Source organism: Tyto alba, unplaced genomic scaffold (assembly GCF_018691265.1).
Source record: "Tyto alba isolate M040663 unplaced genomic scaffold, T.alba_DEE_v4.0 Super-Scaffold_8, whole genome shotgun sequence".
Taxonomy (NCBI): domain Eukaryota; kingdom Metazoa; phylum Chordata; class Aves; order Strigiformes; family Tytonidae; genus Tyto; species Tyto alba.
The window spans coordinates 2,086,197-2,098,198 of record NW_024881329.1 but is presented as its reverse complement, the minus strand read 5'-3'; the positions used below and the strand labels follow the sequence as shown (position 1 = coordinate 2,098,198).

The 12,002-nt window shown below is 38.0% G+C and overlaps 1 protein-coding gene across 4 annotated transcripts in view; it reads right to left on the bottom strand.

The window, feature by feature from the left end:
• Positions 1-12,002, bottom strand: part of AP2A2 (adaptor related protein complex 2 subunit alpha 2) — a 50,555-nt gene that overhangs the window by 27,651 nt on the left and 10,902 nt on the right. For all 4 annotated transcript variants that reach the window (XM_033003383.2, XM_033003382.2, XM_033003384.2 and 1 more), the window contains exon 2: positions 8,822-8,890. In XM_033003383.2, coding sequence (XP_032859274.1) covers positions 8,822-8,890 — 69 coding nt within the window. The remainder of the gene's footprint in view (positions 1-8,821; positions 8,891-12,002) is intronic.

Below are 12,002 nucleotides of genomic sequence, written 5' to 3'. Positions count from 1 at the left end.
AAAAAAGCTCCAAGCTGTATTTTTTTAATAATTTCAGATATATGTAATAGGCAGCTAAATATATAATAAAGAATCTTAATAGCATGGAAGTCTCTCCTCCTTCCTGCTCACCCACTGGTGCAGAAGCAGGGTAGATTTCCCGTGCCATATGCATCTACAGTTCCCATAGATTTCATACTACATTCACTGCCTAGAAAACAACAGAAAACTTACCACTATGAACTTACAGTCTGTGAAGGAGTGAACACTACCATCTGTGCATGAAGCCATGTAATGTTAGTGAACCAAGAGAAAGCATACTGGCACACTGAAGTAGACAACGATAAAAGGTTATGTCTACAGGCTGCAATTACGTGTTGGGGGGGTTGCTTTCTATTTTGACTCTATAAACTTCTTTTATTGAGTTTTATTTCAATTGAGAAAAAAAAATTAAGCACATGACTACCATTTCAATATGGACAATGATACCCTTCAAATCTGAGTCTTCAGACATCTGTTGATTTTTGTGGTTTGTTTCGGTTTTTGTTTTGGGTTTTTTTGTTTGTTTGGTGGTGTTTTGTTTTGTTTTGTTTTTTTTTTTAAGTTTTTTTTTCTTCCCCTCTAAACTGGCACAGACAGCATATCAGTTGCCAACAACAAGAAGCTTTACCTTAAAGCTATCTTTATGCTGCACAAAGAAAAGGTGCCTTTAGGTCTGTACCATGGAAGCCAATACACGTCACATTTTACACGGCTACATGAAGCAGCATTACTGAAGATACTCATGACAGTGAAATCCTGCTATACTGGATCCTGCCAAGCTCCTCTGTCAACAGCCAGCTCTGCAGAAAGCTGCCCAAAGACATGCTTTCTTCAAGTCACACTTACAGTTTGCTGCCATAAGGCTATTTTCCTGTTGAGTCAGCCAATGAATCCAGAGCAGTTTGCTTTACTTTGACAGCTGAATTAACATTAGAAGAACCAGAGCAAAACATTCACACTAAAGTGGGAGAAAGTTGGGTTGTTTGTTTTTTTATTTTTCTTCCCTTTTTTAGAAGCAATATGGCCAGAGGGAAAAGCAGATATTCAGCCATATTTGTCTATCTGCTGTGGCCTTCAAACTATTCCTTTGCTGCTCAAGCCATAAAGTCTTCTGTATTTATAGCAGGGGAAATAAAGATCTCCTGTTATACTATTTTCCTAATAAAATGGTACTCAAGAGCAGAAGCTTCATCCCATACCATCATGGTAGGGAGATGCAGACCAAAGATGCTACTAACAGGTGATGCTACTAAGATTCACAGAAGGGGGACACTAAAACTGAAACCATTCTAATCCGTGTCCCTCTACTGGTTGAGATCTGCATAATTGAGGACTTGCTACGGTGTTTAATAGCATTAATATTATTATTAGATCAGGAAGTAGCTTTCACATGAACTTTACCATAAGTGAAAAAACCCCAAGCAGTCTCTAAGAGTAGAGTTCCCAGGAGTCCACGAGATTGAACTGCAGCTGCCTGTTACTGTACAATCCACCAGCAATACGCAAAAGTCACAAGTATAAACCCTATTTTTTCATCTTCTCAAATGACTCTGATGTTGACTTTGTGAGATCAGAAGGGAAGAGGGAATACAGAATACTGCAACCCAATTGCTTAATGAAGAACATAAGCAGATGAAAGTATGTATACTCTGAACCCTACTGACTTTCACAACAAAGTATTTGTCATGGTTTAGCAATTCCTTTTTTCAGGTTTAGGACCCAGGTATTTAAAGCATTATATCCTTCCAAGATACCAGAATTTTAAGAGCTCAGATTAGCAAGGTCCTTGGATCTTGGGGTATTTGAAACATTTTTGATGGAAGCTATGCCATGCAATCAAGCTCAAAACGTATCGCCATCCTACTGACAAGGAAAAAACAGCTTGCTTCATCATGCGCTATCAAAGGACAATACTGTAAAATCAGTGACTGAAACCTTTTCTTAAAACAGAAAAAATAGTTCACTGGCTGCTTTCAAAAGCTTCTGTCCCTTCTATACAGAAGTGAAGATACTGTGAAGGTTCTCAACAACAGGCAAGCTTATAAACTAAGCCAAGTAACAGTTACTAGGTCTCTTCTTTAAAGCCTTATTAGTTCCCAGCAATAATAGATCACTGTCTTTTTAAAAATTTTTAAATTTTTATTTAATTAGCTGAGCCATTTGAAAAAAGGAGCATTGCAGTCAAAGGTCTCACTGCAGTTATTTAACTCCAGCTGTGTTTTGAAGAAGTCTTTGATTCAGACTCTTACTGATATTTCAAGTTTAACTATTCAATTCCTCTACCTCCCATGAGCATTTACCAAGAGATAAAGGTTCTATTTTAAGCATTACTAACAAGTCTCATTGTTTAGGTATGTGCTAAAATAGTACAGCTTTCCCCAGCTTCAAGCAAATATCCGAACACAAGCAGAAGGAAATTCACATGTTCCGTTATCTTTATTGTAATACACAATACTTTCTTTTAACTCAGCTCATTTTTAAATGCTTTTGGGAACATTTGCAAGTACTGCAAATCAAGTCAGCAGAAAGAGGAAGGATTCAGAACACGTCAGCAAGTTTTGAGCACAGTGGGCATTTCAAAGGCTACTTGCCTTCCCTGGAAAGTTTATTAGTCATTCTGCTAAGAAATACATTATTAACAGCTGATCAGCAAATAGTATTATAATAATATAAAAATATTATGTATAATTATGTAACAATATAGACAAAATATTAAAAATATATATTAAAATTATATTAACTATAGAAATAATTATAAAATATAATAAGTGATAACATATAATAGCAATAATAGTATTATTAGTATTATTATGACTACCTTCACATTTCTGTGCATCACCTCTCTACCATTAACAGGGAAGTTTTAGTTTCCATTGATCATACAACTCTTTCACACAGTCTTCCAAAAAGGAAGAAATAAGGCATTATGAGACCCTTTGGTTCCCAGTCACAACTTTCTGTCTCTAGTTTGGACCATGAGGTAAAAAACAGCACCTGCTTTTGAATCTAATTCGGTATACCTAAAAATCATCCTGCTGCCCAGTTACAGAGCCTGCTACCAGCCGGAGGGGCAAGGCAGCAGTTTAGTCCTGGGGATGGTCACTGGAGCGTAGAAGGTAAGGAAGCCTGACAAGTCTAGTCTCACCAGCATCCGGACGGTTGATTGGTATCTCAAAGACAAGTTTGCTTTTAGAACTGCAGTAATGGCATACACAAAACAGAACGGGCAACACCATTAACAGTTTCTTTGCATTCAGCCTACTTCCTTCCTAGGCTGGCACTGACCTATGTTCAGGCAGCTGACACCAATCCAGTGCTACACTGTACCAGAAGGCCTACTACTAGCTTAGAGGCTAAGCAAAACTGTGTTGCTTTTTTATGAATGTATCTACATGTTGAGACAAGATTTGTCTTTCTGTCCAAGCCCTCTAAATGAAAGGCTGAACATTTGTGGCAGACAACCCATGATCTAGTACTTTGTTACCATACTACTACCACCAGAACAGAGCATTACTAGAGCAGCCCTACAACTCAGGTGATACTTGAAGCCTGGTTTTACTTCCAATAATTCTCTCTGTCAGTGAAGACACTTTATTATTTTACTGTCTGACTGCCTTCATACATGTTTTAGATGATCAGAAGACAGCTTTCATGGCCTGCCAGGAAAGCAATTTACTGTTACACAACCCTGTCTAAGACAGGTATTTAGAGACTTATCTTGAACTTCCTTCAAAGGGTTACTGTGTAGTTTGGGAAAATAGAGAAGTCTTGATAAAATTTGGGAAAACAAGTGAACTGAGGTAAACGAAAAAAAAAAAAAAGAAGAAAAAAGCAGACATTATCAACTGACATTGGGGCACTTCTGCACAAGCTAAAACTAATATACACTAGTATGTCTGAAATCTAGCAGCTGCTGTTGTAAGACAAACCCTATTAAGCAATTAGAACAAAACTAGAATCTAATGCCAGATTTGGAAAAAAGAACAAGTCTGAAATGAGCAGAGGACAAAGTTCCTTTGACTGCAGCAACATCTTATAGATTTGTGGGCAGTTTCATTAGTAGGCAAATTCTGCTATGAGAGATCAAAATGATGCAACAATTCAGATATTTTTTTCACTCATTTACAAAACAATTACTACTCCAACAGCCAGACTTCTAGCTCAGCTCAAGCTTGGGAACAAAATCAGCTTACACTCTGAAGACATAAAACAAAACGAATAGTATTTCTCCACTTCATACTTAACTCCTACAACTTCTGCTTTATTGCTCCAGTGTAGTTTCTCTCTACTATATGCATCTTATCTCAGTTAATGCAGAAGCATTTAAAGCAACTGTCAAGGACACACTGACCTCAGCAATGGAGCTTCTTCATGCTGAAACAAGAGACAGTCACCTCAAGTACAGAGACCCTACATTCCTTCTGAGCTTGGAGCACAGAAGCCAGATCAGAACCCAAAGCCACAGCATACATTCCAGCAGTTCAAGAAAATTATGGCTTTTCTACAGATGTGCAGCCTCATCCTAGCCTATTAAGTACAGGGGTACTTTAAATAGCAGGTTACCCAAACATAAGGCAGCTAACTGGCTTGCCAGCTACTTGCATGATAGAACAAAAGTAGAAATACTTAGCTTCTGTAAGAGTAGAAGAATCTATCTTGCAAGTTAGATGGGGTGGGGGTTTAGAGACTGCAACACAGTATGCTGAAGAGTGCAAAGGTCCAGAGGAAGGAAAGGATACATGTGATATACCAGTCTCTTATGCTAGTCTCAAGCAAGAACATAGCTGTGTCAAGAGGCACTACTGTTGGCCATGCTTCTCACAGACTGCAACGCAGCCAGTCCAACAGCAGCATCTTTGCCCAGGTAATTAATCCAGGGAACCAGTATTCCCTGTAATTATTTAGCAAAGGACTCCATCTTCAGTTCAAGGCTACACATTTGTCTCAGTCCAAACCATTTAAAAACATTTTTAGAAGTCAGGTCTAAGTAAAAAGAAACTGGGTTAAATTGAATGATATCCACTTAAACCAAGCATGAAATGCATTATGAAGGTCTGTTTATTTTTAAACAGCCCACCTGCAAGGCAGAATCATGCAGCACGAAGCCAGTGCAGAACTTCTGCAGCAGAAAGATAGACAGCTATCGCCTCCTCACACTCTCAAGGCCTTCAACAGTTACACAATAAGTTGTCCAAACTCAGCTTCTTCCAAATGGTGACATTTATGTCTCGTTTTTGTTCAGGCTACATCCTACATCAAGTTATTAGCTTCGGTTAAATAAGATTTTTCACCTAAAATCCATACAAATTCAGTAATAAAGTAGCCATAATGAAGATCAGCTTATGGGAAGGTTTAGTCATCTTTCACTCAAACTACTGAATTAGCACATACTGATACTTATTCAAAACTATTTAAACCATGCTTAAAAGGTTCTACACAAGGTCTGCAGACTAAAGTTACTGCACTACTTTGCTGAAAGCACCTCTATTCTCTGATCCTTGCCAATTCATGGTTCTACACAAAGGTTCTGATGGTCGATTCTCCCCTGCATCATGATTAACCAGAGAAGAATTTACTGTGCATGTAATTTTAACTATTTTTTTGCTTAAGCGATGCAAAACTGAGGAACAGAACTGCAGGTTTTTATGAACTGGGCCATCAGCAGCTCTTTAACCTCTGATTGCTCAGTCATATAACACAGCTACCAAATGACCCCTGTTAACCAGAGAATGCTATTCTGAGTGAATTCAGTTCACTTATAGGTTCATTACTGCCAAGTTTTCTTAAAGTTAGCTTATACTGCTGCTTATCAAGACATTCACAGACCAGAACAGTGAAGACTAGCTCTGTCACTGTTAGACAGCCTTTCACTAGAGGTGGTATTAGCAACCTTCTGAGTACACATTTGTAGACTCTTCACAGGGCAAGACTCAGGATGACTGATGTTGACAAAATACTGAATTGTGTGTCAGTGTTCATTCTGTGATCCCCACATAGGATTTATTGCACTTTACCAGTAAGCACACTCATTAATGCTAGTAATAATTACACCTTCTTTCAAAAGCTGCATTGATTGCTGTGGTACACAAACGTTCATACTCCTAAGCTTACACCAGTATGCAGGTTAGCAGGTGCAGATGGACCCAAACAGAGTTTAATTTGTGTTAACTCAAAACATGTAAGCCACCATTTTTTCTAGAATGCTTAGCTTTCATATGGAGTAGAAGTTTGAATCTGGCATCCCCATTTCAGCTTGCAGATTAAAGCTTTTCACATCAGTTACAAACATAAGGAGTTGGGCTAGTAAGCAGCAAGTGAGATACTAACTGCTCCTATCTAAAGAGGATTACTCAATAGGATTTGACCCCAGCCAAACAGTAAAAACTGGACTATATCCCTGCAAGTCAGTACTTAAACAGCCTTAACCATTATGATTTTTTCTGCAATTCCTTATTGCATTCCTTTTACAATAGCATGCTTAACTGTAGCAGTGAAGTGAGCAGGTCTGACAGAACCTTCATGTTTCAAAAGCACACTGGAACATACAATAGGCAGTGGGGTTTTATAGGAGCTTCAATAACTTCCATTTTTTTAATGTCTTTTGAAGTTTTCAGACCTTCACTGCAGACTGAAGAAAGCTCCCAGTTTCATTACTGAAAAATTGATTAGGTTTTGCAAACAAACTAAAGCTTGCCCATCAGCCAAATCAAGATAAAAAAAAGTTGGTGTAGCCTGAAGTTAAATTGCTGAAAGAACTGGATTGCTGTGTTAATGTGACTGCAGCAAGGTTTCCAGCTAGACATTAACTGCTAGTAGTTCTTGATGACAGAAGGGCATAGGTGGAATAACTTAATATATTTACAGGGAAAGCGACATGCTGCCTTCTAGAAAAACCTGTCCTGACTAAATAATTAAGTAAAGAATTTAGATGCTGAAATGAATTTCAGCAATAGCTGATAACCAATAATGCTGCTATCTGGCAGAAAGTAGTTTTACAAACACAGACCAAGAAAAAACAAGCAGTCTTTGTGTTTGTATCTTCCAGATTAATCAACTTAACAAAATTAGTTGAAAGATAAAGTAACATGAAACTTTGACTAACTTAAGTGTACAGAAACTTCTTAAATAGTTTTTAATTAAATTCAGTATCTTTATCTGAAAGATATACTTAATTTGTCTAGTCTATATACTACTCGGACTTTAAACTGGTTTATTTAAAAGTTACAATTTTATGCTTAAATTTACTAGGCAACAAGACGATCCACTTTGTTCATGCAGCTGGAACGAAGAAAAATGGCTGTTACTCTTCTATGCAGGTTTCTAGTAGACCCTGAACTGTGTGCTAGCTGCTCAGTGTGCAGGCATACTTGGTACAAGAAGGCAGTATCTGCTGGTCACTGTCTGGAAAATGGACACAAGTGGTCACTGTAACTGGAAAATGGGCACAAGTTTCAGATTTGGATTGGGTGACAGAGAACTGCAGAACAGACTATGCAAGCCCTGCTACTTCTGGCAAAAAATGAGACCAACATCAGTGTTAGATGGAAGCCTTGCAATGAAAAGGAATTGAGAAACAATGTGACAGAATAGGGAGATGACTAAAAGAAAGTTCCTTTTTTTATTTACCCTAGAAAAATAACCACTAAAATTTACTCAGTTACCCTACGACTTAAGTTACCAATCTGGATAAAACAAGCTGAAATTTCTAAAAGAAAAACATTAGGACAGAGGCATGTGATGGCTTCTAATTCAGAATAATTTCTTAATTATTCTTGAGTGCCTTGCACTGTGGTCAACTTTTCCCTTCCAAGCTGCTGCTGACACTCAAGTTTTTGCAGGTCTTCATATAGCTTTAAGAGACACACCACTTAAAAAGTAGCAACAGATCCCTGAAGTTCAGGAAAGCTATTTCAGGCTTTGTTAACGCATTGAGTATTCCAAATAGATACACTAGGCTAAATCAAGATAGATAACTAAGGTAAAGGGGTTTAATCCAAATACAGACAGATCGAATTCCAAAGCCACACTCCACGCCCCAATGCCTTATCTAGCTACACACACAGCCCCATATCTATTTAAACAGAATGTTTGCCGCAGCCACGACTGGTAGAACTCCATTCAAAAGCATCTCAACTACCCTTCAGAATCTTTAAAATTTGAAGCTACATACACAACTTAAAGACAGATACAGCACGAGTTTTACCCAGTGCTGTTTAAAAGTGAATTGCTGCCTCTTGGAGCACACGAGGATGGAAGTAGTTACTACATATCCTTTGTTTCATATGAATTTGTATTGCTGTTGCTTATGGGAGTGGTCAAGATGTATGGCCGTATCAGCTACACAATTTTAACTTTGCTAGAAGACAGCCTAACCCACTATTTCCCTAAATGGGGTTGGGGGGTGAGGAGGGAAGGAAGATTAATTTAAACAGATTCTGTTTTACTGGAAATAATTACATCCAACCATGTTTCTTCAAACCAGAAGTTCATGACCTTCTGGAAGAAAACAGGCTGAATCGTCACATGGTTAGGAGGCAAGGTATTAGAAAAAAGTTTGTGAACAGTAGCTCAATTCTTTGATATAGGAGGGTGTTTTCTTGTTATGGCCAAGAATCACAGGATTGTCAGGAAGTTCTATAGTTAAGAGAACATTTTCAGTAGTTATTCTAATAGACTGTTCTAGCATTTTGTTTGCATCAACAGTTGACACAAAGTCTAAACATATAAAAGCAAACCACAAACTCAAAGAAGAATGTCATATGAGTTAGTATGCATAGTTAAGTATGATCGAGTCACTTACCTTTAAATTTTGACCGAATGTTTGCTAGTTCTTTATTTATTCTCTTTATCTCTGCTTCTTTACTTTTACCTGAAATCAAAAGAACAAACATCAGGATACAGTGCTTTGGACAGCCCTCTGACATCCTAAGATTCTTCCTACCCAACCATGCTGTGTGAACATACAAACAGGATGAATTATTACTCTCCCTTTCCAGAATTAGGACTAGATGAAGGCAAACAGAGGTAACTTAAGCATTGCTTTATAGGGAATGTGAGAAGCTAAAATTTGAGAAGCTGTTTCAAGCAGCTTTGCAGACTTTAGACAGTATCAGTTGCATACAACTAATCTGAGATGCCTTTATTACAGACTTTCACAAACACTTCAGCTTTTCTATTCCTTAAACTGACAAGAAAAAACAGAATTTTACTTCCAGTTTGATTACTAGGTTGACAGTACTCTTAAGGAAAAAGTCTCCTAAGCACAATCTTACGAACAAACATCTTGTGTTACTCCTCACCTAAGGACAAACCAATTTACTGTTTCTCTATTGAATGGCCATTCAGTTCAACAGCTTTAAAAACACTAACAGACACTGAAGAGGAAAAGCAGTGAACTTACAAGAAGGCCCGAGACTCAAAAGACCTCAGACAGATAGAATACATGCATAAGTTCAGACTTTGAATATGCCTCCTGAAAGTCACTTGAAAAAACAGAAATATTTAAAACTCACATTTTATTAGGCAACTTTATCACCTTAGGCTTCTCAGCACTGTCTATATAAAATATCAACTTCTGATTCCAATAATAGGTATTAGGACTTCTAGTGTCAATCCAAGTTAGATATTCAGAGAAATAAGCTGCAGTTTAAATTCTGATAATGCAAGCTTATTCAAGTAATACTTGGACTGTTCAAACCAAAACAGCTTATTGCTCTTTACCATTTTGGTTTTGGGGGACTAAGATTCAACAGAAGTCTTGGTCCACTATCTTCTACATGAGTGAGGATGGTAGGGTAAAATATCCAACTCAGGCACTATATTCAGTTGCTTGAACTTTGAGGGAAGCAAATTAAGTCTACCTCAGCAATGTATAACTGGCCATCTAGTTGTGTTGGAAATTCAGACCTGTACCTACTCAACTTTCAAGCAGTTTCCAAAACATCAACTAGCAGCAGAAAAAGACAGCTTCCTTTACTCTTCTCATCACATCTATTTGGCCACAAGGTTATGAATAAAAGCATCCTGGCCCTGCCTGAAAATGGTCCAACCTTACGAGTAGTGAAGCCCAGCTTTCAGAGCCCACTTTCCCCCCCAACACCCCAGCCATGACTGCAGCCCCGTCGGTGCACGGAGGGCGCGTGACAAGGCTTGAAGAGCAGAGCAGGACCAGGATTCTGACACACCTCCAGTCTCACCCCTTTCTTTCACAGAAGCAAAGCAACAATTCACTGCATTTAAACTTCCTACTACATTTGCATGTCCAAACCTTCTGTCACCTGGTGACTGTTAGTCATCCCTTTACCATTCCAAAAATGATCTGACAGCAGGACAGATGAAAGGTGATTAAGTAATTCAAGGAAACAAGTGCCTCTGGATAGGTTAAAAGCAAAGTATTTGAAGTAGAAGGGAATCCAGAAGGGAATCCCACGACGAATGCAAATTAATCCAGGTTTTGTAATTTCTTGATTTAGATACAAAAAAAGACAGTGAAGTTATGCACTTCCAAAACCAACTCTTGCATAAGATGCAGAAAACTGGTTTATATTAATAAGCCTACAATAATGGCCACAAGAGCACAGACATGTAGCAAGACTCACACACCATACAAATAGAAACAAGGTAGGGCCCAAACAGAAGCAACTACTGGGGTTTGTCTTGTCATTTTTAATACAATACCCACAGATTTGTTTAAAATTGATTTTTTCCATTCTACAACACTGGTTTTTAAGGGGCACTGCTCAAAACACTGAAGTGCAGCAGGGTGCCTTGGCAGGCACCCCACATAGCAAAAAAACCCACAACTTCCCCCGTGCCCAACCATGAAAAACTACTTCCCTGTACCTACTCATCCAGTTACTGTTCTTAAGTTGAGCATTTTCAGAGCTCAAGAATTCACAGTACCCATTCTGAAACATAAATTGTACTTGCTAGCTGTATGCATCCTGGTTTTCAGATAAAGCAGGAGATACGTCCACAGTTTTAATCTGACCTAGAAACTCCAATTAACTTCTAGAATGACAAGGCTAGACAGCACAGTATACTTCCCTCAGTTTATAAAATGCATCTGTTGGGATCACAGTTTACACGGTTTTTACTAATGTATCATGCAACACATTATGAGTTTTCTTCTAATTTAACTTGCCAGCCTAAAACAAACTGGTTTTAAACCAGTAACACTATTTGCTGTATAAACAAGTAGCAGCTTGTACAGTCTAAGACTTGAACTGTCTTCTACTATAGATTTTAAATTTGTTTTAATTGCATTACATTATTTGTCCTGTGCAGTTGACAGAGGTAGTCAAGTGTTCACGTCTAAGATACTTGCCAGCATTAGGAATTCACTAGTAGAGCGAAGCAAGTCTTTCTCTCCTGGGTCCATACTCTACAGAGGGCCACAGTAACATACCTCAAAAGGGTTCAAGTGTTTATGTAAATAGACAACACTCCCATTTTGTAAGCTATCACATTAGCACTCTTAAAAAGACTTGAAGAATACTTCCCTTATTTTCAGCAATTCATCTGCTCCAGATGAAAACCTTAATTTTTAAAACTATTAATTTATTTTCCCTTTTACCAAGCAAAGAACACATCTCATTAAAACATTAGTCCTGAGTCTGGAGATTTTGCACTTCATTTAGATTAACAGGGCAGAGAACACTGACCTCAGTCTGGGATACTGCTAACCTGAGTAGGATATCAAGTTACCCAAGTTTGGAAGCTAGGTCCTTGCTCTATATCTTTAGGTTCTGTTTGTAAGGAAAGCGCATTGCAGTATTGACTATGAATCATTAGCAATTGTTTCTCTAACCTCAACAAGTGTGGCAATAATCACTGATGTTAAAAATGGGGGGAGGAAAAGGAAACAACAATAAGTATGTCAGCCAGTTTTTCTTAACCCAACATGAAATCAAGGCTGTCGGGTTTTTTTTATTTGTTTGGGGTTTTTTGTGTTTGGTTTTTTTTTTTTTTGTTGTTGTTTT